Source organism: Sminthopsis crassicaudata, chromosome 4 (assembly GCF_048593235.1).
Source record: "Sminthopsis crassicaudata isolate SCR6 chromosome 4, ASM4859323v1, whole genome shotgun sequence".
In the NCBI taxonomy this organism is placed as follows: Eukaryota; Metazoa; Chordata; class Mammalia; order Dasyuromorphia; family Dasyuridae; genus Sminthopsis; species Sminthopsis crassicaudata.
Genome location: NC_133620.1, coordinates 458,150,013 through 458,175,021, shown reverse-complemented (window position 1 = coordinate 458,175,021; position 25,009 = coordinate 458,150,013). Strand labels below are relative to the sequence as shown.

The following is a 25,009-nucleotide window of genomic DNA, read 5'->3' as shown; positions in this document are numbered from 1 at the left end:
CACTGACATGGTTTGCCATTTCCTGCTATGGCTCATTCGATTGAGGAGGAAGCTGAGGTAGGCAGGGTCAAGTGACATACCCAGGCTCTCAGAACTAGTGTGAGGTCACATTTGAACTCAGGACCCAGGGCCCAGCACTGTCTGCACTATGGTGTTTCCTAGTGGCTCACCCCTAAAATGAGCTTATAGGGTGAACAGAGTCTATTTATTATGTATAGCAGATAGTATTAGATAGAGTATATTTATTAATTATATATAGCAGATAGATAGTATTAGATAGAGTATATTTATTAATTATATGTAGCAGATAGTATTAGAGTATATTTATTAATTATATATAGCAGATAGTATTAGAGTATATTTATTAATTATATATAGCAGATTGTATTAGATAGAGTATATTTATTAATTATATGTAGCAGATAGTAATGTGTAGTGGATGTATAATATGTATAATAAATAGTATAGATACTATGTCATTTATAGTATGTATTATATATGGTATTTTTAGTAATTATATATAGTAATGTGTGGTGGATATATAATATGTAATATATGTATATATGATATATAGTAATACTATATCATATATATGATACATAGTACATATATATTGTTTATTAATTATATATCAGATAGTAACATAGTTTGTGTGTAATATACATATTATGTTATATATAATATACATCCCTTATATTTTATCTATGACATATTTATTATTTTTTATTTACTAGATATACTAAATACTATATTATTTTTATTAATTAGAGCAGATAGTGTATAATGTCATATGTATTATATAGATATTGATATCCATATCCATATGAATGTATGTTAGATATTGATGTCTATTTGAAATATTTGCACGTTATTTTCTGTCTGGCACAGAAGGCACTAAAACGCTCCTTTATTGACCATATGTATATTTGTATATACTTAGATGAATACATGTTGTTCCCCGCCCCTCTGCACATAAAACATAAGCTGCTGGAGGGCAGGACTTTTTCCACTTTGTATATCCCCGAACCCATAGGAGACATCTGACAGGCGCTCGTGGATGACTCCATGTAAGTAGAGCCAGAGTCACGGGGATGACAGCCGGCATCGGGCGTTCTGATTTGGGGGCGAGGGAGAGGCCGAGGCAGTAAATGAGGTGGGGGGGTCATTGAGAATCCTGGGGGAGAGCATGAAAAGGGATGTAGTCCAGGGGCCTCCACGCCTTCCCCTGCCCATCTCTCTTTTCCTTTGTCCCCCCGCACCCCAGCCCCATGAAATGCGTTATAATAAAGGGGAAATATAAGCCTCTAGATTCAGAACTAGAATTTTGCAGACAAGGAAACCGAGGCCCTGGAAAGTCAAGTCACTTGCCCTGGATGTCCCAGCTATCTGGGGCAGGATCTGAACTCAGGTCCCTCATGCCCCCAGCCCCACACTGTCTCCACGGCGCCCCCTCTCCTGCCTTCACCAGGATGAAGGCTGAGTCCCCTGGGCTCTGTGAGTTGGGGCAGGGGCTGGCTGGGGGTCTCTATTGCGGCAGGGTCCGCAGCAAGTCCCTCAGCTGCTGAATCTGCCATTCCACGCTGCTCTTGGCCGTCCCGCCCAGGGCCTTGTACTGCTCCACGCTGTTGGAGTAGTTCCACACTTGGCTCACGTCACTGGAGAACAAGGGGCTGCAAGGAGAGTGGGAATAGGATAGTGGATGTCTAATAATGTTGTATATGTACGCCTTACGTACATAGTAAACATACTCTATGTGATATTTACCATATATTATATTAATTAATTATATAGTAAAGTATAGGGGATGTCTAATAATATGTTGAGTATGTATAGTATACATAGCATACACATTATATGTCATGGCTAGCGTGTATTATGTATCGTATATTTATTAATTATATTTCACGTTAAGGTGTGAGGCCGGGGGTGGGGAGATGTTCCTCCCTCTTCTTGTCCCCCACGACATCCCACAAAAGATTCCCGGTCTAAGCCTCCAGCCAAGCTCAGGCTGCCTCCTGCAGGAAGCTTTCCCTGATTTTACCCTGGCCCCCCCAGCTGGAAAGCCTCCCTTCCTTCCTGACCACATTTGACCTCTGGGAGGCAGTGGAGACAATGGAAAGAGTCCTAGACTTGAAGTACAAGGGTCTGCATCACCCAGAGGCGGCCAGTGGCACCCAGCCCCCGACACTTACCAGCTGTGTGACCTTGAGTAAGCCACTCACCTCTGTACCTCAGTTTCCCCATCTCTGAAATGGGTTAATAAAAGCACCCACCTCCCCAGATAGGTGAGAGTTCAAACGACACCATATTGCTGCAGGGCTGGGGGCCAGAGCCACAGAAATGGAGCCTCCAGCAAGGCCTCGGGTTTCTCCTTGGCCAGAGTGGAGGGAAGGTAGATTCCAGCTTCTTAAGCTGTGAGTCATGACCCCCGGAGGGTCTTCTAACTGAATGTGGGGGTCATGAAATAATGCTTGATGTGCACGCCTGGCCTATGTGCTTGTAAGCGGGGGCCGTGCCAAAGTTTCTTGGGTGAAAAGGGACAAGGCCTGGCCCCGACGAGCTCGGGCCCTCTGCAGCCCAAAGCTGGGGCCCTGCCTTGTATCTGGGCCTGCCCATTCTCCTCATGCTCCAGACCGGAAGCTCCCTGAGGACAAGCTCTTGGGGGACTTTGGCGGCCCCGGCGCCCGTGTGTGAGCTGAAGGCCCGGGCAGGGGCTGGACTAAGGATGCCCGGGGCCTAAGTGGGAGGCGAGACTGGAACCTGGGCCCTCTGACTCTAGAGGCATTGCCTTTGCCCACTCCGTCCTCCCCAGGGAGTCATCCCTTTTCCCTGTTTGCAACAGGTTGATTGACTCTGCGTTAGAGGAATCTGGCATGGCAAAATGTGAACTGCTGATTGCAGCCCCTACAATGTCTTGTGGATGTGGTTGGTTCTCTGGGAAGCAATGGCGGGGCTACAGATAGTCTAGCATCCACCCTGCCCTCCACGCCATCGGGGCACTTAGTGCATGCTGCCCGGAGCTACAGGGACCTGAGAAAGGGCTTCGCACCTGATGGTCTGCAGCTCTGACAGAGAGAGTTGGTTGAGGGCCAGCTTCTTGGTCTCCGCCATGAAGACTGCTTTTCCCGAGGCCTCATGGGCCTGCCTGAATGGCATCTGGGCCGGAGAGAAGGAGGGAAAGGGGGCATTGGTTTCCCTCCTTCCACGCGCCCCTGCCCCCTCCATGGCCCGGGCTCCCTGGCTCCCCGACTCCCTGGGCTCCCTGGCTCCAGGCCTCTGCCCCCCGTGACGGCCGGGTCTTGCCGTGCCCCTTACCCCCTTCCTGACGAGGTAGTAGGCGAGGTCTGTGGCGAGCATGTCCGGGCTGAGAGCCTCCTCCATGCACACCTTGTTGATCTGCAATAAAACATGGAAAGGCGCCTTTAAAAAGCCAGGAGGTGAGAAATTTATGGGAGGCCCCGCTGTGAAAGCCGAGGAGAACTAACATCAGCTCGTCATCCGCTCAAGGACGGATGGACTTTGGGACTCACAATTATAAAATGATTCTTGAGAGCTTTTTTTTTTTTTTTTACAGGTGATTGGGAAATATTCGGTGAAGTAAATTTTAAAAATTTGTTTTAAAAGTCAATTTGATCACATGTAAAATATGCCTTTTTCTAAACTTGCAGGTCGTCTTGACCAACCGCTCATTCTATAGATGAAGAACAGAGGCTCCCACAGGGTGAGTGACAGGCTCAAAGCCAGACAAGTTAGGAGCAGTGGACCTGGGGAGTCCTTGGCCTCCAAATCCATTGGGCCTCCTCCTGGGCTTCTCTCCCTGGATCTCAGGGTCTTCTCCTGGATCTCTAGTCTCCTCCTGGACCTCTGGGCCTCCCCCTGGGCCACTGGCCCACCTTCCCCACCCTCTCTGGTGGCCCCTTTATTCTCAGCCCCCCCAGGGCAGACTTGGGGGGAGTGAGTCAGGATAGTAAGGGGTGTGGAGGCAGCTTCTTGCCTTCATGGTAGAGATGATGCCGGTGGCCACTTGCAGCACAGAATTCATGGTGTCAAAGACCTCGAAGACGGCCTCTTTGTCCTCCTGGGGGGCAAAGGGGGAGGACAGGTTAGTAAGGAGGGGCAGAGGGCTCAGCTTTCCCTGCACCTTCTCCCTCCCACTGCCCCCCAGGGTCTGAGAGGGCCCCCCCTCTCCCTTTCACCAGAGCCCAGTGGCTTTCCTAGGTCTGTGGATCCAAGGAAAGGGGAAAAGGTGTTAAGCATTTATATAGCACCTATTATATACCAGGCACTTTATGAATGTGATCTCCAGAAAAACTCTGCGAGGCAGGCCCCATAATTATCCTCATTTTACAGTTGAGGAAACTGAGGCAAACAAGTAAAGGTCTAAGGGTAGATTTGAATTCAGGTTTTCCTCACTCCAGGACTGGTGCTCTATCCACTGGGCCACCCAGCTCCTGGAGGGAACTCATACACTGAGGTAACCACACGCTTCCACGCATGGACGAGCAAGCCCTTGGGGGTGCTACCCTGGGTCCCTGGGCCTCTGAGCCGCGTGGGCCACAGAGCACCCAATACTGGGCACAGCAAAGGGAAAGGCAGTCGTCCGGCTCTGCCATCGATCAGTCAAGAAGTCTCCAAGCACTTATTAAGCACCTACTGTGTCCCCCTTAGTTCTAGCAGTCCCCCTTCTCTGCTGATTCCCAACTTCTCCTGCACGTCACCCATTTGGACACAGTGTTTGGATGGCTTCTCTCCCTGCTCCTCGGGGCAGAAATCACCCTGCCAGTTACCCCCTGCTCTTAGCACAGTGTCTGGCACACAGCAGGTGGTTAATAAATGTTTATTGGCTGACAGACAACAACACTAAAAGAGACCCTCAGGGAGGTAGAATATCCAGTCAGTGGTCCTACCTGTAAGTCCTTGTTGTATGTGCTTGGAAGTCCCTTGAGTGTCATCAGAAGCCCAGCACACTGCATGATGGGAAGAGTGGGAGTGAGACTCCAAGGCCAGGAGGGCCAGGGCCTGGGGTGGGGGAGGGGATGGGGAGGGCCATGGGAGGGGATGGGTCTAAACATCTTCTGTGACCCCCCCCCACTTCTAGCATTTGGTCCCGGAGGGGATGGGTCTAAGCATCTTCTGTGACCCCCTGTCTTCCAGCCCCCTCCCCACCCCTCTACATCCTCCCATCTCTTCTTGGCCAGTGCCCCCCACGACGTCCCTCACCCGTCCAAACACTCGCCCCGCTTTGCTCCGGATCAACTCGAGGCTGTCTGGGTTTTTCTTTTGGGGCATCAGGCTGCTCCCCGTGCTAAAGACACAGAAACCGCATGTTTAAAATGGGGGGGATTCCCATTCCACTGGTCCCCTCGACCTGCATTGCAGAGGACTCCCAAATGAAGGAAGATGTGGGCGGACAGATGGCTTGCTTTGGGTTCATGGGACGTGGATTCTTACTACTTTGGGGCTCAGTTTCCTCCTCTCTAGAAGGAGGGACCGGAGTGCCCTGAGACCCTTTCCCCTCTCTCTCCAGGCCCTGTCGGGGTATAAGGGGAGGGGGCCGGCCTTGATGGCCCCGTCTGGGTCACTGGGGCCCACGAGGGGAGGAGGCTTCCGGGCTGGTTCGGCCCAGCCGGCCATGGTAGGGGGTCGGGGAGTAGGGCAGAAGGGCAGCCCCCCCTCACCTGTAGGCATCGGATAGCTGGACGAAGCTAAATTCCTTGGTGCCGTAAATGATCAGGTCCTCCGCCATCTTGCTGAGGTGCGTCATACATAGAGAGCCCCAGAAGAGGAACTCGGCTTTTGGGGGACAGGTAGAAAGAATATCCTGGAGCTGAGCAGTCGCCCCACTCCGGTAGCCCCCCCCCCCCCCACTGTCCCACCAGCCACCTCCTACAATGGGACATGTCCTGGACCCTGAACGTTTTGGGTTTAGGGAAGGGGCAAGGGGAGGGGGGTTACTGATGAAACAGGAAGTGGGGGAAGGACACCAGAGGAAGAGAAGCTGGGGGAAGAGTTCCGGAGCCGAGGAAAGGGCACCAGGGGCAACACTCACCCACAAAGTCCCTCTCGCTGGTGGCGTCCATGCTGTTGAGGGTGATGGCGCTGAAATTCAACTCTGGGGGGGGGGGGGGATAAATGCACAAGAATGACTCATTCCCCGTGTTCTGGGCCAGGGGGCAGTTAACAAAGTCCCCGCTTCAGGAGGTGGGGAGTAGGGAATGGGAGTGGGAGGTCTGCCCTTCAGCTCAAAGCTTGGTCTGGGGGCCAAGAGACCCAGATGCTGCTCATGCTGTGTGACCCCAGACAGATGAATTCTCCCCTCTGGGCTGCAGCTACCCAGGGGACGATCTGGGTGCTTAACCTAAGGGGTCGTGGATCCTCTGGGCAGATGTCAGGGGTCCATGAACTTAACAAGAGACAAAATGACATCTTTATTTCCACTAATCCCTGGTGTCCTTTGTAACCCTGGGTGTTTTATGCATTTAAAAATAAGAGTTTATATATATTTCCCCCCCCCCCCCAGGCTGGTGTTAAGTGACTTGCCCAGGGTCACACAGCTAGGACGTGTTAAGTTTCTGAGACCAGATTTGAACTCGGGTCCTCCTGAATTCAGGGCTGGTGCTCTATCCATTGCGCCACCCAGTTGCCCCCAAGATTCATATTTTAAAATTGCATTTTTATTTTTTCATTAACTTTTGGTTTTCTTTGTAACACTATGTATTTTATTTATGCATTTTGGGGCGAAGGGAGTGATGACCCCAATGGTGAGAGCCCCAGAGCCCCATGGGAGGGCCCAGCAGCTGGAGACCCAGGACTGAGGTTGGAATCTATCCCATAACCTGGGCAGCCTCCTTTGGGCCTCTGAAGGGCCCAAGGTCTAGGACCCTCTGTCTCAGGCCCTTGAGCTTTCTTCTAGACCCAGAGCTGTGGTTCTGAGGGAGGAGATGGAGCCTGAAGGGCCTTCCCCCCCGGGGCGGGGCTTACCTTTTTGGAGCAGCTCCCTATCCACTCCCAGGGGGTTGCCGGCAATGGCCCCACTGGAGGCCGTGGTGGGAGAGGGGAAGAAGAAAGGAAAAAATGGGAATATTCTGGTTAATGGTGATCATAATGATAAAGCCACTTGACATCCCTAGAACATTTAAGAGTGCTTTCTTCTCAACTCTAGGAGATTAGTTACGTGTGCCCATTTTGTAGATGAAGAGAGTGATCTGCCCGAAGGGTCTGAGGCAGGATTTTAACCTGAGCATCTCCTAACTCGAAGTCTGGAGCCTCTCTCCCCCAATACTCCCCTCTCTCTGTAGGTACCCCTGACTCCTCCCTTAATGGCCCCCAGAACTCGTCTTAGGGAAGGGAGGACCATTCCCTGCTTCACAAACAGAAATCTGAGAAATCCCTCCCGCAGGCAAGGAAGAGGTGGAAGCCCTGCCACTGGCTGCTACTATCCCATAGCCCCCTGCTCCCTGTCGTTTTCCTCTTGGTCCCAGAGCATAACCCAGCCCAGCCCATAACCCAGGGAAGGTGGGTAAGCAGCTCTCCTGCAGTCTGGACAGCCGGGTTCTAGTCCCCGCTTTGCCTCTGGTTTGGTTAACATCGGACAAGCCACTTAGTGGGTATCTCTTAGGGAGGATCCCTTTGCTTGGACCTTGAAGCTGAAGGAGGCTGACCTAGAGGCCCTCTAGTCCACTTCCCTCCTTTAACAGAGGGAAAAACTAAGGCCCAAAGGGGTGGAGTCACCACATCGGTAGTAATCTCCCTCCAGACTAAGTGCTTGTTGCACTGGACGCCATGGGCTGGACAATATGGTCACTGCTCTCTTTCTGTTTCAGAGTCTATGATTTCCCGATTTCCCCTCTCCCCACCTCAGTTTCCCCCTCCAGTCTAATCACCCCGTTTGCTAGATGGCTCCTACGCTCCCTTCCTGCCCAGTCCCTTACTCACCTCCCCAGGGGCAGCACGTCAATTCTTTTCCTCACCTCCAGCAGACGCTGTAGGTCTCGGGACAAGGCAACGGCGTGACTGTGGGGACAGAACAAAAGTCAGCATGGGAGGAGACTGGGGATTCCCAGACTCCCAAAGATCTGGCTAGAGGCTGGGAGGAGAGTTTGGGGAGTCCTCCTCCTTGAGCGCATCTTCCCAAGCCAGAGGCCCCCACCAGGGCTGCCCGCCCTTACCTTAAGATCCAGTGGCTCCAGCGGATGGGCTGAGCCCTCTGTAGGTGGGTGTAGCCTGGAAAGAGCACATCTTTTTCCCTAGAACAGATACAAGTACAGCAATTTTCCAGGGTACTATTCTATACTCACTCTCTACTCCTCTGGCTTATATCAATACAGAAACAAGGGCCTTTTGGTGGGGCTGCCTGGCAACAACAGGTGCCTGATTATATCTTGGAGGTCTTTCTGGCCCTTACAACCTGGTCCCCCTCCCATCTTTTCTAGTCTTTTTCATCTACAGAGATTACCATATGATTTCTGTTGGTTTTGTTATTGATATGGTCGATTATGGCAATAGTTTCCTGATACTGAACCAGCCCTTTATCCCTGGTATAAATACCACTTGGTCCTAGTGTATTATCCTGCTGATAAGTTGCTATAATCCCTTTGCTAATATTTTATTTAAAATTTTTACAATAATATTCATTAGGGAGATTGTTCTGTGATTTTCTTTCTCTGATTTGGCTCTTCTTGGTTTAAGGATTAGTGATGGCAACATTTGTGTTGTACAAGGGATTTGGCAAAACTCTTTTACCTATTTTTCCAAATAGTTTACAAAGTATTGGAATTAATTGTTGGTAGAAATCACTTATAAATCCATCTGACTTTTCCATTCTTCTTGAATGCACACTGGTCTACTAGCTAGCCTTCATATCCAACCCTCCATCTCCTACCTCCACACCTTTGCCATGGCTGTCCCGCTGCCTACCTTGTACCCCCTGGCTTCAAGGCTGAGCTCCAGGCCCCCCTTCTCCAGGAGGCCTTTTCTATCCCCTGTCTAGTCCCTTGCCTCTGAGATTATACCATTTTTACTTTATATGTACAATATTTTACACATTGCTTTCTCCATTTTCATGTCAGTGTTTTTGCCTGTTTAAAAAAAAATCCTCAATACGTGGGACACAGTAGGTGCTTGATAAATGCTTTGCTTGTTGACTGTTGATTGACCGGGAAAGCCGAACCCCTCTATCCAAAAATTGGGTCTGAGTCCAAATTAGGACTGGTGTTCCCGGCCTAGCCCTCCCCTTGGCCTGTGTTCCCAGGACAGCAGGAGAAGGGGGAGGTACTTAAACATTAACAGGCAGCCCTCCCTGCAAGGGACCTTTGGTCTTTCTGTCTTTAGTGCAGTGGACTCGGGTCCCAGTCTGTCTAGGGTTTCTTCTCTGTGTCCCCCTTTCCTCTCACCCTGCCCCGCCCCAGCTCTGTGCTGGGAGAGGAAGCTCTACTTTTCCCTTCCATTGACACCTTGCAGGGGTCCTGCCCCTCGGGCTCCTTGTAAGAAGGGGGAGTGATGCCGAGGGGGCCAGCATCTGTGGGGCTCCCTGATCTGCAGCTAGACCTCAGTCCTAGCACACTGGAGGATCGTTCTCCCAAGCCTCCTCTTTATTCTTTACCAAGAGGGCTCTTGTACCCCAGCAAAGGTCACCTATCAACAGTTCTCCCCAAAAGGGAGGAGTTGGGGGAGTCCTTCCAGGAAATACACAGATCCTAGCTCACAGAATCAAATTCAGAAGGACCTTTCAAGGCCAACCTTCTCATTTTAGAGATGAGGAAGCTGAAGTGAGAGGTTAAGATTATACAGGTTTGACAGGAGCAATATTTGCACCCAGATCATGTCTCCAAAGGAAACAGTCTTTCCCCTTAGCACCTGCCTCTTTTATAGTAGGAACTTTCCAGATGTTTGTTGATTGACTATTTGACCTCGAAGGTAGCCCAGGATTCCCTCCCACCCACCCGCTCTCAGTCACTCTCAGCATCAGTTATCTAAGTCCCTTGGAGCTCAGAGGTTCTGGGGTTCTGAGGTCTCGTGGGGAGGGGGACTCACGCTTCAGCCCGCTCCATCATGGTCATGAGGAGTGTCCGGAGGTGGGAAGACAGGGATGAGCAGGACTTTCGCATCCAGAGCCTCAAATCTGTGACCACCTGGCAGAGGGGAAAGGGCCAGCTCTTAGAACCTGTGCAGCCCGAGAGCCAGGGCCTGGTGCAGGGAAACCCCTCCATGACCAAATGTGGATTGGGGGGTGGGTGATGGGAGGTCGGGCCCGGGGTGGAGGAGGGGGCTACCTGGTCATTCCTGCTGCGTCCCGTGTGCAGTTTCCCGGCGGTCTCCCCAATGAGCTCCTGCAAAGGGTGAGGGGCAAGTTCAGAGGGCATGTGAATGATCATTGGCTCCCCGCCAGCCTGCCCGGGCTCAGAAGGGGACTTCTCCCCAGCATCAAAACCAGGCCCTGTTCTTCTCTTCCCCATGGATGGACAGCTACAGACCCCACACCTCATGGCCCCACTCTTTCTAGAAGGAACCCTGTCCCATGTAATCTCAGCCCCCACAGGATGGGGATAGGAAGGCCTTGGACATGAGGAAGTGAAGGGGACTTAGGCTAATGGTCTCCCCTATGTGTCTTATATATATATGTTTCATTTCTGTCTTGGTAGCCTCCTCAATCAGTGGGTTGCGCTGGTCATGAAGGGAAGGAGGGAGCAAGGGCAAGGGGAGGGGGAGGGCAGAGCGGCCCGTACCTTCAGCCTCCGCTCGTTTGCCGTATGGATGTCCTCGTCGTTGGGGTTTTGGGCAAATGTGCCGATGGCCCATTCCTCAGCCACCTGCATGGACAGCATCCGGTCCCAGAGTCAAGGGAAAGGGGCGGGTGGAAGGGGATCCTCACTGCCCTGCTTGGCTGATGGCTCAGGGGACCCTCTCCACATCCCACCTCTGCTCTCCCCATCAGTGCTCCCCCTCTGGTCTCCTCTTGTATTGCTTATGGACCTGCCCTCCCAGCACAATGTGGATCCAGGTGGATCCATAATCCAGCACAGGAGGTCCGCCCCCAAAGCAGATCAGTACCTACTCTAGACATTTAAGTCTTAGATCTGGGGAAGGTCCTGAGGGGCCATCGCCCAGTCAGTGTGGGCAGGTGGGGAGACTTGAACCTTGGACATCCTGTCTGTCAGGCCGGCTCCCTCCCTGAGCATTGTATCCCAATGCCTCTGGGGTTAAATGTCACTGACTTTAGCTAAGAGGAATGGTGAGGGGATTCTCTCTCCAGGGACAGGAAGGAAGAACAAGGGGGCGTGGGCAGGGAGGCAGGCTACCTTGTCGAGGCCCTGGAGGATCTTGTCCAGTTCTGCTTTGGTGAGGAGCCCTGCCTTCTGCAGTCCCTTGCTGTATGCCTTGCTGCCCTGGATGTCGGCCTCCCACATGCGCCGGTCGTACGAGATGGACGAGTTGAATTTCTCCATGATGGGGTCGATTGAGCCCACGAACCGGCCGCCCCACAGCTTCCCGCTCTGCCGGAAAGACAAGGGGACACAGTTGGCATCTGCCGGCAGTGGACCCCTCGGCCAAGGCCTACAGGGCATCTTTGCAGGTGGGGCCCCAGCTCTGCTTCCCAGCACCCCATTTCCCATCAATCACTGTGCCAGCTGCCCACTGGCAGAGGCAGAGCCCAGAACTCTGGGACTGAGGTCAAGGCTTGGCGCTGGTCCATGGGCTGCTGTCTAGACAGAGGGGCCAGAAAAGATTTCTGGGAATCCCTGAGAGCCGGGTCCGACGCAGGGAGCCCAGATATGTCTCCTGCTTTACAGCTGTATCTTATCTCAGCCGCCCCATCTGGAGACCCTAATAACCCCCTAGTTAGTGTTTGCTGTATACCACCAGGCACTGCACTACCACACTGGCGTACACGGGACCTCCAAGACCTGGCACTGGCATCTGAGCGTGAATAGTTCCCCCAAATCTGCTCACTCCCCCCATGCTCTGTAAACTCCAGTGATACCCAGGGCCTGCAGGATCAACTATAAAATTCTCTCCTCCAGGCTCTGGAATTCTCTGTCATCTCCTCCTGGCCTTCGACACTCAGCTCAAGTTGCACGTCCCTCCTGAATTCTATCTTAATTATCAATCTTAATAAGTTAATATATATTAATTCTTCCTGATGAAATTGCCTTCACTGACACATGGGGCAGGGGTGGGGGAGAAAAGAGACACACACACACACACACACACACACACACACACACACACACACAGAGACAGACAGAGACAGAGGAAGAGAAGAAAGAGGGAGAGAAGAGGGAGGGAAGGAGACAAAGAGAGAGAAAGAAATAGACACACAGAAAGGGAAAGACAGAAAGAGAGGAGAGAGGGAGAGGGAGAGGGAGAGAGGGAGAAAGCGAGAGACAAAGAGAGACAGGAGAGAGAGAGACAGAGAGAGGGAGAGGGAGAGAAGAAGGGAGGGGAAAGAGAGAGAAAGAGACAGAGAAATGTGTGTTGACTTGACTTTTCCATTTGCTATCTGTAGAGCACTTGGGTGATCTCTTCTCTCTCTGGTCCTCACAACACTCAGACAGGCAGAGGGGGTATGATTGTTCCCATTTTACAGATGCACAGACAGAGGCCTAGAGAAGTTAGCTTAGCTGCTTGAGGTCACCCAGTCTGTCAGAGCCAAGATGGGCTGACTCAGGAAGACCCCAAGTTCGGATGTGCCCGGGGCCTGTCTTGGCAGAAGGGCCCATTTAGGCGCCTCTCTGCTCCAGGGTGAGCTTAGCCTCCCAGTAAGTTCTGCCAAAAACCCAGACTTCTGCACCTGGACCCCCACCCCTGCCCTCGGGCCTCTATGCCTTCTCCAGCACTAGCTGCGCCCCTCCCCCCCAGTCCTATAACAACCTCTCTTGTCTCCTGTTTCCTCATCCATAAAACAAGGCAGTAGGTCTAGTTGCTTCCCCATCCCTTCCAAGCCTAAGTTCAGGACCCTAGGACCTTGAGCCTCTGACAGGTGACCATGGGCTGCTGAGCACACTGGGATCTCCCTGTGCGAACCCCTCTTCCCAGAGGCCCCTAGAGGGGGGCTGACGTGTCCTGGCCCCTCTCTCTCTCCCCACTATGCCCCTCCTTATTCTCCATTTCCCCAATGTGCAAAGGGAAATATTGCCAGGAACCCTGGACCTGATCTCCCTGGGGTCAATGTTCCACTGGACCACGTAGTTCAGAGAGCCAATCGTCACAAGGAAGTAACCAGGCTCTGGCTTCTGTGTTTGCCTGAGACCTTGCTCAGCCTCCAACCCAGCGCCCTTGGATGAGCACAGGGGGCCCAACTAAAGCACGTGCTAGTGAGCAAAAACTCAGCTGGAGGACCAGGAGCAGGGACCAGACCTTCTGTCTGAGATGGAAGAGTGGGAGGAAGATATGCGAGAGCTGAGTTCAAGTCTGGTTCTTTCCCAGATGCCCTAGCTGTGTCACTTGGGACAGATAACACTACCTCTCTGTGCTTCATTTTACCCATCTATAAAATGGGGTAACAATCCTTTCTGTTACCTAACTTACAGGTTCATAGGACTACAGATCTAGTTTCAAAAGACTTCTTGTCCAAGGCGCATAACCCTAGAGCTAGAAGGGCATTCACAAACCATCCCATTTCACAGATGAGAAGATGGAGGCTGAGAACAGTTAAGTGACTTGTGGGAGCATGTAGTAAGCACAAAGGCAGAATTTGAACCTGGATCCTCTTACTCCACCACCAGTATTCTTTTTACTATAACTGCTTCCCTATTTTAAGGAAAGAGCTTCTTCCCTATCTTAAAGATAGGGGCTGAACCTGTGATTTTATTGATATGGGGAAGTCCCGGGTGAGGAAATTCCCTCTACCAATACAGGTCAGCAGCTTTTCAGTAACTTAGAGAATTACTTGAAACAGATTGAAATATAATCAAATATATGTATGGGATTGCCTGTCATCTAGGGGAGGGAGAAGAGGGAGGGAGGGGATAATTTGGAAAAATGAATACAAGGGATAATGTTATAAAAAAAAATTACTCATGCATATATACTGTCAAAAATTATAAATAAAATTTAAAAATATAATCAAATATAATATATTTAAATTACTTATATTAAAATTAACTAATTGAATTGATATTGAATTATTTTCATTGAATATAACAGATGATACGATTTGACAAAATAAATAAAAATACAATGAAACATAGATAATGTTAATTTGTGATTTTCTAAGCCAATTAGTCCCCGTAGGCTTAAGTTCTCCATTTTTATTGAAGTTTGGCACAGATGTGGATTTGAACCCAGCCAGATCCTGACCTCTTTGAGAAGGTCAGAGTTAGCTGCTCTTTATCCCCTCAGCTCCATTTCTCCATATCTGAGCTGTCTCCACCCATCATGTCTCTCCCTTCAGCCTCAATCTTCCTCTGTATATCACCCCCACCCCAGTAGAACATAAGCTATTTGAGGACAGGGTCTCTTTCACGCTTGCTGTTTTGAATCCTAAACCTTAAAGCATCATAAAATGTGTTACAATAATAATAATAATTAGGAGTATTCAGATTGTTATTAGGGATTGAAATCTGGCCAGAGCCATGGGTACCATTTCCTCCCAAATGACTCATGCCAACCCTAGCCTAGGGCTGTGGCCCAGTAGTAACAACAACTTAAGGGCCTCCATGTTCCAAAGCAACTCAATTATCTCTGAACTCCCAGCCAACCCCTGGTGTCCAAGTCGGGCGGCAGGCAAGATTGCAAACTTCCCAGAGCCTTTGGTGACATGTCAGAGGGAGAGAAGAAGGAATGGGGCATTTTCGACCAAGTGGCAATCTTGGGGTAAGGGGAGAGTCCTCAAGGCACCAACCCAACGTGGTTCAGAAAAAGAGACTCCTTGAGGTAGCTGGGTGGTACAATGGACAAAGCATTGACCCTGGAGTTCAAACACTGAACTGAAGTTGTGTGACCCTAGGCAAGTCACTTAACTTTTCCTAAAAGAAAAGCTTTCTCTATTAAAATAAATTTTTAAAAAAGAAAAAAAGAAAGAGCCTTGCACTTAGACAACCTCCCAGAGGACTCTGGTCCTGACTCGGCAACCTTGGCCTGGGCATTTTCCCTCACTTGGCCATCGTTTGTTTCTTCATCTACCAAATGAATAAATTCAATTTCCTAAGGTCCCTCCCAGCTTTATCTCTATGATCCTATGACTTTCATTCAGAGCACATAAAGGGCACATAATGGGCACGAGAAGCGGGTGGGACTTTAGAAATCACTTCTTTCTGGGATTCTTCACCTTTTGATGTCCTGGGCACCTTGGGGAGACAGTGGGGCGCACCTAGGGACCCTTTCTCAGAATCATATTTTTAAACACTCAAAAATATCTAAGATTGATTACAAGGGAAACAAAAAACCGTGAAAATAAAGATGGATTTAAAAAAAAACATCCAAATTCATTACATCCCTCTTCCCCCCCATTGATTCCAAGCTTAAAAACCCCGATCCAGCCCTTTTCCCTTCTTCATTTAAAATGGAGGCCCTGACCAGCTGAAGGTCACAGAGACAAGAGACAAAGCTGGGATGTGAACTCAGGCTCTCCTACAGGCTCTTTCCACACAGGGGCCAAAGAAGAACCAGGAAGATGCTTTGCTTTCCTTCCCCTCCCAGTGCTGAAATAACAGCCAGAGGCAGATTCGGATCTGGGCCAGTGTTAGTGGGAGAAGAACAATAATTTGCATCCTATTTGTAACTTCTCCCAGTGTTTTGATTAGCTCTTTTGGTCTTCACAACAACCCAGGGAGGTCGGTAGGGCAGGTATCATCATCATCATCATCTCATTTTACAGACGAGGAAACCCAGTTAGCTGATTGGTCAAAGAGCAGAGCTGGGTCTTTTGACTCCCAGGTCAGTGCTCCATCCACTAAGCACCCTTGCACACATGAGCACATAAATAGCAAATGGCGCTTTCTACTTTCAAGGGTTCAAAGTTGAGGGATCATGACCTCAGTGGTCCTCCCACCGACCCCTAGAAGCAGCCAGCTATTATCATGTCCCCTTGACAGATAAATCAAGGTCATTTGCCTTGGACTCATTGCCCCTGAGTGGCCAGGGACAAGCTTCCATGAAATACTAGTTAAGACTCCGGATTGTTTCTGCCTCATTTGCTGACTTCCCCTCCCCCTCTTTTCTCCTCTCCTGTGCACTTTGCCCCTCTTGGATTCTTTGGAACAAGCCTCTCCCCATCCTCCCTCCTCATTGGATTTCCCTAAAAATTAACAACTTAGAAAATAAAAAAATAAAAAAACTCGCCAAAGGAAATCTAAGAACTTGAATAAGGAACGCTGGGGGGTGGGGGTTATCAAAGAAAGATGGGGGTTAAAAAAGGAGGCATAAAAAGCATCATGGGATTGAGAATTGTGCAGATAGAACCCCTCATTTGACCGGAGCTGGGGCAGGACAAGTATTGTCCAATGTGACTGGCTGAGCCAAGGTTTGAACTTAGGAGATTGAATGATAAGATTTAAACCTACGGGTGACCGCAAAGACCACCCCCTCATTTTACAGAGGGCTTAGGGGAAAAGTGTCTAAGGTCCCACAGATAGTAAGCATGGGAGATGGGACTAGGCTTTTTTTCTGCTACTATGGGAGAAGGTGGAGAGCAGGGATGATTGGTTTTTAAAAAGTGCTATTTCCTCCCATTCTTTTCCCCTTCCCTTCCCCTAGAGAGCCACTCCCCAGCAATTTTTGAACTGTGGGCTCCCCAGACTCCATTGGGGATCAGGGCCACAAGATTTGGGAAATAGGGTAAAAGCAAAGCATGAAGCAAGGAAGGACAGAGCTGGCAATGCCTGAGTGCCGTTCCACAGGTGGATCCTGGGAGTTTTCACATAACTGGCGCCTGATTTTAGCAAGTGAGAATCAATAGGAGAGAAGGAAGGGGGGAAGAGTAAGGTGGCTGGCACATCTCAGGAATAAAGGCATCTGGGTGTGATCTGGGAAGGGAGGGAAAATGAGTCGGGATGGAGCTGGGGCCAGGAGGCAAAAGAAAAGGGCAGCTGGGCGGTGACCGCACCAGCCCTGAGGTCAGGAGGACCTGAGTTCAAATTTGGCTTCAGACACTTAACCCTTCCTGGCTGTGTGACTCTGGGCAAGAAACAACTCCAATTACCTCAGCCAGAAAAAAGGAAGGGCATCTCTCTCTCCTCAGCTCTCCAGGGGTCAGCGGTCCTCCCTCCCATTTGCCCCTCCTCCCAACGGACTTTTCTTGGGCATTTCCCCAGGGGAGAAGTCGGGGGACAAGGGGACCCCTTGTCCAACCTCTTCCGGAGCGGAGGGAATGGAGGCTCGGAGGGCAGGTGGGGCGGGAGGGGTCTCAGAGCGGAACTTCTGAACCTGGGTCCTGGTGACCTGTTCGTATAAGTGAATGTGGCCGCGGGGAGGTTATGATTCGCTGCCAGCAAGTGTTGGCTTTTGTATACCTACCGTATATGTCTGTATACGGGGGTCCCCTAAAATATCGCGGAAAAAGGGGCGTCGCGTGGGAAAAGTTTAAGCAGCCTAGTCTCAGATGAAGCAGAGAGGGGCTCACCTCCGATGCCATTTTGGACAAGGCTTGTCCCCAGTGCCGATCTCGGACCCCGGATGATCTGCAAAGTGAGACAAGGATGGTGGGTCGATGACCCCTGGCAGACAGCCCTCCGTCCGTGCCCGAGGCGGGGTCCCCGCCACCCCCTGAGCGATGGAACCTCCGAGCCCCACCCCGGACACCGCGGGCCGGTCCCCTGCCGGCCCCCGTCCACCCCGTGCCCAGACAGGGACGTGAGCGAGGGCCGGTCCCCGGTCCCCTGCCGGCCCCCGCCCACCCCGTGCCCAGGCAGGGACGTGGCTGCCCTCCGGGCTCTTGCCCCGAGCTCCGGCCAGGCGTGCCAGGCAGGGCAGGGCAGCACGCCGCTGCCCCCGCGCCACACCCCCCTCCCGGAGGCGGCGGCCAGAACCGGACTCACCTGACGCGACAGCTTCTGCTCAGACCCCTGTCCCTCCGCCGAGGCTTTTCCTTCCCCGGGAGGATGACGCCACCATATCCCCGCCCCGGCCCCGCCTCCCCCGGCGCTACACCAATCAGGGTCTTCACTGCGCGGAGGTGGGGCGAGCGGCTTTACCTGCTCTTCCAGTGGGTCGCCTCCTGTCCCCAAGCGTCACCGGCGCCTCGCCAACTGTGGAGCCTGGGCTGTGATGAAATCTGACTGGCCGCTCGGGAGAGCGAATTCGGGCCGGATGGAAAACGTCCCCGGGTTCGTGACATCCCCGCCCCCCACCGGCTCCTCCTTGCTGTACGCCCCCTCCCACCCTCCCCAACTGGATGGAGCTGGACCCGCCTCCTCCTCAGAGCCCAGAGCCAGAGCTGCAAGGGAGCTCGAGGGCTACCCTCTCATTTCCCAGATGGGGAAACTGAGGCACGCAGCTCTGCGTGGATTATGCAGATATTACTACAAGAAGAAGAGCAGGGATTTGAACCAGCTCGTGTGACTCAAAGTCCAGAGTCCCTTCCCCCACCCCATGTTGCCCTCGTGCCAGTTCCATGCCCTAGTCTCTATGCCCAGCACCAGCTTGGGCTTCTTTACGTGGGACACGGGCTGAGGTTCTGCGCTCACTCCGCGCTGCTTTTGGTAAAACTTGTGAAAGTTGCCATGGCCAAGTCTCCTGCAAACCCCCTACAGGGATGGCCCGCTGGGGACGCCGGGTCCACGTCTGCCGGCCCGGCTTTGGGTCGTCCCCCTCCTCGTCGGAGCATTGACCTCAGAGCTAGCGTGGAACACTTAGGCCCTAAGCACCAGGGCAGGGGTCGTGTCTTTGAACCCCTTGTGCATACACTGCGGTTCTGGGTGCAGTGAAAATGCCCTTCGATTATTGCGCCATCTGCAAAATGTCACCGAGGGCACTTGGTCAGTTCCAGCTTGTCCTTGCCGGGGACTTGTTTTCTGATCGTCACGGACCTGACTCAGCCGGATTTAATGTTACAACAAGCCTCCTGATGGGTCTGCCTCCTCTGTCCAGTTTGTTCTTTGCATGGATGCCAAATGGACGGCCTTGATACCACCGTGATGTTCAAGAAGTCCCAGGGCCTCCCTCTGGTTTCCAGGAAAAAAGCCAAACTTCACAATTTAGCGTTCGAGGCCCTTTTTAGTCCTATGCCAAAGACCCAAATTTGCTCCCAATGGATGTTCTAGACTGACTTCACTTTACTGTCCACCATACAGTCTAACTTGCAGCCAGACTCTACTGCTTCCTCCTGTAGTTGACTTTCTATCACATCTTTAGATATAGGTTATCCTTAATCGGGAAAATTCTCCTTTCTTCTCACCTCTGGGAATCTCAAGCTACTTTCAAGCCTGAGCCCACCTGAAAAAAAGCTTTTCTTGAAGCAGCTAGGATAGCCCACTAGCCCTCAAATCTGACCTCAGACACTTAATACTTCTTAGCTGGGTGACCCTGGCCAAGTCACTTGACCCCAATTTCCTGGGGGGGGGAAGCTTTTCTTCATTCCTTTTCCCACCATTAAAAACAAAAACAAAAACAAACAAACAAAAAAAAAAACAACAAAAAAAACCACACACACAAAACTCATTTGTGCAGCTTTAACTCCAATAGAAGGTAAATTTCCATCTCATTTCCCATTGCTTCAATCAGCTCCCTAGGATTCAATCATTTTTCTTTTTTTTCAATTGTATTTTATTTTTCCAAGTACATGTTAAAGATAATTATCAACATTCATTTATATAAGATTTTGTGTTCCAAATTTTTCTCCCTCCTTCCTTTCCTTTCTCCTCCCCAAGTCAGCAAGCAATATGACATAGGTTAAATATGTGCAATCTGTTAAAATATATTTCCATATTTGTCATGTTGTGCAAGAAAAATTAGACCAAAAGGGGGGGGGGAAGAAAAAAAAAAACAAGCAAACAAAAAAGGTGAAAATTCTATGCTTCGATCCACATTTCATCTCCAGAGCTCTCTTTCTGGATGTAGATGGCATTTTCCATCCCAAATTATTGAAACTGCCTTGAATCACTGCATTGTTAAGAAGAGTTAAGTTCATCACAGTTGATCATCACATAATCTTGCTCTTATTAAATGGAACATTCTCCCTATTCTGCTCATTTCACTCAGCATCAAGTCATGTAAGTAAGTGATGGGGTTCTAGTGGCAGTCAGAGAGTTGAGAAAATCCCCTTTTGATTGGAGGCGCAGGTTCTTTATAAAAGAATTCACGTGAAAGAAGAATTTTAGGTGGCAAAAATGTAAGTTTATTGTTGATGAGAAGAGACTGATTTCATAGTGGCAAAGTCCTATTAGGGAAATGAAGGCTGGCACTGAGAAGAGAAAGTTTTCTCAACAGGCAGAGCCCTAGCAGCGGCACCAAGGGTCGAGGCATAGTCCTGGTTTGGAGATTGTGCAAAGAAATGAGTAAACAGAAACCTCTTATATGAGCAGATCTTGGCTAGTGGGGGTGGAGTGGGGTAGTGGCAGTTTGAACTGATCAGACCAGGATCTCCCAAATGAAATTGCTTTGAAGGCTTTTTCAGCCTGAATTTGAATGGAAATCAGGCTATCAATGGGGGTGATTTGCCTTAGAAATGGCTCAGCCAGGAGGATATGCTCTCATAGACTTTCTTGAGTCTGAGGAGATATGCTTCCCAGGAGGGCCTGAGACTGGAATCTCCCTTCTTTACAGATTAAAGGGAACACAATTTCACACCTCTGTCATAAGTCTTTCCAAGTTTTTCTGAAATCAGGCTCATTTGTTTCTTACAGAACAATAATATTCCATTGCATTCATATATCTTAACTTGTTCAGCCATTCTCCACCTGATGGGCATCCACTCAGTTTCCAGTTCCTTACCACTACAAAAAGGGCGGCCACAAACATTTTTGCACACGTGAGCCCTTTTTTTTTTTTTCTCTTTTTGATGATCTTTTGGGATACAGACCCAAGAGTGACACGGCTGGTTCAAAGGGTATGCACTGTGGTAGAGCTCTTTGGGTATAGTTCCAAATACTCTCCAAAATGATTTTTCAATATATCTTAACTTGTTCAGCCATTCTCCACCTGATGGGCATCCACTCAGTTTCCAGTTCCTTACCACTACAAAAAGGGCGGCCACAAACATTTTTGCACACGTGAGCCCTTTTTTTTTTTTCTCTTTTTGATGATCTTTTGGGATACAGACCCAAGAGTGACACGGCTGGTTCAAAGGGTATGCACTGTGGTAGAGCTCTTTGGGTATAGTTCCAAATACTCTCCAAAATGATTTTTCAATCACTTCTGTGTTGATTCCTCCACTGATTAAATCACAGATTCTTCATCTAAGAAAGCAAATGTGCAGGAAACTGTTCTGGAACAACTTTTGTGCTTATCCCAGTAAATCAAGACATCCTCAAAAGGTGGCGATAAACTAAATAAGGTCTTCCATTCATTCATCAAACACTTAGTAATATAGAAGCTACCCCATGGTTGGCCACATGGTCATAAAGAATGAGAAAGAGACATATATCGACTTCTATAAGTCGATATAAAATTCCAAGAGTTTTATACGGAGAAAACCAATAAAGGGTGAGACAACCCAGGCAGACACGGGGCATATTCATTTGCTTGGTCCTTCAGTAGGATGCCTTTCTGACCCAAAATAGGGGAGGACTGAGTTTAAAATCCCAGTCTACCACCTATCTCAGCCCATCCGAGTCAATATCTTTCTAATGAAATTAACTGCTACCTGCTTAGCATTAATTGTTTAATCAATTAAATCATTAAGAGTAGGGATGCTTTCCTTCTTTGTCTTGGTACCTACTACCTGGAGGAAACTAGGTGCTTAATAATTGGATTGATTGAAAAACTGTAATTAAGGACCTGCTATCCCCACCCCCACCCGCACTGGTGCAAAGTACTGGAATGGGAAGCTCAGCCCACCAACAAGCACTTAGTAAGTTTTGCCTTTTCTTTGTCCCAAACCTTACTTGGTCATTGTTGAGGTCCTGAGGTGAGTAATTGTTTTGGCCCCTCTCAAGTGGCGTTTTTGTTTTTTGACGAGGTAAAAAGAGGCTATTCTCTGCCTCAGTTTCTCACTCAGCCTAAACTGAGGCGACATCTTTCAGGGGTCAAGGCCGCGTAGGAATCGAGGCTCGGTCCCTTTATTTGCAGCTTTCCCCCGTCCCGCGGGGGTGACTGGGGCTACACAGCGCTCAGCACTCGGTAAGCACGACGTTTACGTCGGGGGATCGCCGCTGGGCCCGGAGCAGGCCGGGGACTGCCCGGCCCTCCCTCCCTGCCTCCAGTTTGCGTGGGAAGGCATCGCCCCCGGACGTCACAGGGTCCTTTGAAGGGGGGTAAACAACAACAATCTGCCGCACTTTAGCACGGAGCCTGGCAGGGCGGAAGCTTTATTGATTGACACCGTGTGGCAAGCTCTACGGGGCATCTAGGGCTGGCGGTGATGCCTAAGAGGGCAAAAACGATCCATGACCATGGGGGGAGGGGCACGTCAAAGCGAGGCTGTGTCTGCCCGCGGGGAGCCAAGTCTGCAGACCCTCGGCAAAGGCGAAGGCCCAGCGCGTGCGCGGGTGCGGGGCTCCCTCCCGGACCCCCAGCCACAGGAGCAGGCCACCGCAGCTCGGGGATCAGAGCTAAGCGAGCGCACGGCCGGCATCCGGAGGCGGCCCCGGCGTGCGCGCGCGCGTCGGAGGCTGGGCTGCTCCGTGACGTAAAGCCGAAGCCCTGCCCCCTCCCCCCGGCCGGCCCCGCGGCCTACGGCTCGGTGTAGAACCCGGATTCCGGAGCCGTGGGGGAGCGAGGAGGAGGAGGAGGAGGATCCGCGATGGAAGTGTGAGTGGGCAGCCCGCGCGCGGGGGATGAGAAGGGAAGGCCCTGGCTGGCGTGTGTCCGTGTGTATGTCTGTGCGTGCGCGTAGGTGCACACGTGCTTTGTGCGTGCGTGCGCGTGCATTTCTGGACTTGCAGGCGCGTGCGTTTGTAGGAGTTTAAGCTCCTACTATGTGCCCCGCACTAAGTGCTTGGGAGACCGAGTAAGGCCAAAGATTGGCCCTGGGGCGGGGTGCGTCCGTGTTTTCGTTCCCGCGTGGGCCGCGGTGGTGAGGGTGGGAGTAGGGCGCGTGACCATCTGGGAAAGGCCATGCGTGTTAGCGATTCTGCTTCCTCTCTCCCCGGGCCCCCGGCCCACCTTCGCGCCCCGACCCCCCTCACCTCGGACATTGGACTCCAGACAATGGCCACTGGCCCTTTTATCAGCATTTTTATATAATCCTCAGAGGTGGGGGTGGGGCCCCGGAATGGCTGTTGACCTGCCCGGCGTCATGCCTTCGGGTTTTGCTGACTTTGTCTCCTGCACGAGGACTCGGGCTCCCTGTGGCCTCTGACCTTGACCTGACACTCCCCTGTTGATTTTCAGTTTCCTCATCCTAAAATCCATCAATCAGCTAGCACTAGTTAATGGACCCAGCGTCAGAGGGCGGATGAAGACCCAAACTTCCTCGTGGAGGGATGATATTTTTAAATAAATTTTTTAATTGGGCAAAATCTGCCTTCTTTCCTCTGCTCTGGTGGAGAAAAGAACAAAACAAAGCCTTTATACCAAACTTTCTCATGCTGGGAACGTGTATTAAATATGTCCGGCTCAGCCTGCCTCTGGAGTTTAGGAAGTGGGGAGCACGTCCCCCGGAGACTCCCCTGAATTTCAGGGAATTGATTTCCGTCTGTGCTCAGTGTGTGCCGAGAGCTGCTGAACCTTTAGAACTGGCCGATATTGCCATGAAATGATTCAGTTAATTTCACTGTGTTAATTACTGCTCCTTTTTGGAACCACGCCCTGCTTCATTTAGTTCATCACCTTCATATATACTCGTTCAACCACCCATCGTTTCAGGTTCCAGCTCTTGCCACCACAAAATTAGCTGCTATAAATCGTTTTGTACACATGGGCCTTCTTCCTCTTTCTTTGATCTCTTTCCTTTCCTCTTTCTTTCTTTCTTTCTTTCTTTCTTTCTTTCTTTCTTTCTTTCTTTCTTTCTTTCTTTCTTTCTTTCTTTCTTTCTTTCTTTCTTTCTTTCTTTCTTTCTTTCTTTCTTTCTTTCTTTCTTTATTATAAAAGCTTTTTATTTACAAAATACATGCAAAAATAGTTTTCAACATTCACCCTTTGCAAAACTTTGTGTTCCATATTTTTCTCCCTTCTCTTCATCCTTTCCCCTAGACAACATATAATCCAATATATACTATGCATGGGTAATTTTTTACAACATTATCCCTTGCACTTACTTCTATTCAGATTTTTTCCCTTCCTCCCCCAACCCCCTCCCCCAGATGGCAAGCAGTCTTATATATGTTAAATATATTACAGTATAATTTAGATACAATATATGTGTGTAGAACCGAATTTTTTGTTGCACAGGAAGAATTGGATTCAGAAGGTAAAAATAACAGTTTACATTCATTTCCCAGTGTTCCTTTTCTGGATGTAGCTGGTTCTGTCCATCATTAATCAATTGGAATTGGATTAGTTCTTCTCTATGTTGAAGAAATCCACTTCCATCAGAATACATCCTCGTACAGTATCATTGTTGAAGTGTATAATGATCTTCTGGTTCTGCTCGTTTCACTCAGCATCAGTTGATGTAAGTCTCTCCAAGCCTCTCTGTATTTCTCCTGTTGGTCATTTCTTATAGAACAATAATATTCCATAACATTCATATACCATAATTTACCCAACCATTCTCCAGTTGATGGACATCCATTCATCTTCCAGCTTCTAGCCACTATGAAAAGGGCTGCCACAAACATTTTGGCACATACAGGACCCTTTCCCTTCTCTAGTAGTTCCTTGGGGTATAAGCCCAGTAGTAGTATGGCTGGGTCAAAGGGTATGCACATTTTGATAACCTTTTGGGCATAATTCCAGATTGCTCTCCAGAATGGTTGGATTCTTTCACAACTCCACCAACAATGCATCAGTGTCCCAGTTTTCCCACAGCCCC

The 25,009-nt window shown here is 50.1% G+C and overlaps 2 protein-coding genes across 2 annotated transcripts in view; one reads left to right on the top strand and one right to left on the bottom strand.

The window, feature by feature from the left end:
- Positions 1 to 906: 906 nt before the first annotated feature.
- ASL (argininosuccinate lyase) lies at positions 907 to 18,051 on the bottom strand. Its single transcript, XM_074263969.1, has 17 exons — positions 17,976 to 18,051; positions 17,561 to 17,618; positions 11,298 to 11,492; positions 10,725 to 10,808; positions 10,272 to 10,328; positions 10,033 to 10,130; positions 8,169 to 8,246; positions 7,936 to 8,013; positions 6,982 to 7,034; positions 6,050 to 6,112; positions 5,679 to 5,793; positions 5,221 to 5,305; positions 4,908 to 4,967; positions 3,995 to 4,078; positions 3,316 to 3,396; positions 3,050 to 3,156; positions 907 to 1,670 (listed from the first exon to the last, which is right to left on the bottom strand). The coding sequence occupies exons 2-17, from the start codon at positions 17,570 to 17,572 to the stop codon at positions 1,526 to 1,528; spliced, it is 1,395 nt and encodes a 464-aa protein (XP_074120070.1). The 5' UTR covers positions 17,573 to 17,618; positions 17,976 to 18,051; the 3' UTR covers positions 907 to 1,525.
- Positions 18,052 to 22,722: 4,671 nt separating this feature from the next.
- Positions 22,723 to 25,009, top strand: part of CRCP (CGRP receptor component) — a 37,252-nt gene continuing 34,965 nt past the window's right edge. The window contains exon 1 of the mRNA XM_074263968.1: positions 22,723 to 22,845. Within this exon, the coding sequence (XP_074120069.1) occupies positions 22,838 to 22,845 (8 nt within the window). The 5' untranslated portion in view covers positions 22,723 to 22,837. The remainder of the gene's footprint in view (positions 22,846 to 25,009) is intronic.

Excerpts from the sequence above, each read along its gene's own strand:
- ASL (XM_074263969.1), bottom strand. Across the intron at positions 10,329-10,724 it reads CAAACGAGCGGAGGCTGAAG|GAGCTCATTGGGGAGACCGC; the intron begins GTACGGGCCGCT and ends CACCCTTTGCAG. Across the intron at positions 8,014-8,168 it reads TGGAGCCACTGGATCTTAAG|TCACGCCGTTGCCTTGTCCC; the intron begins GTAAGGGCGGGC and ends CTGTCCCCACAG.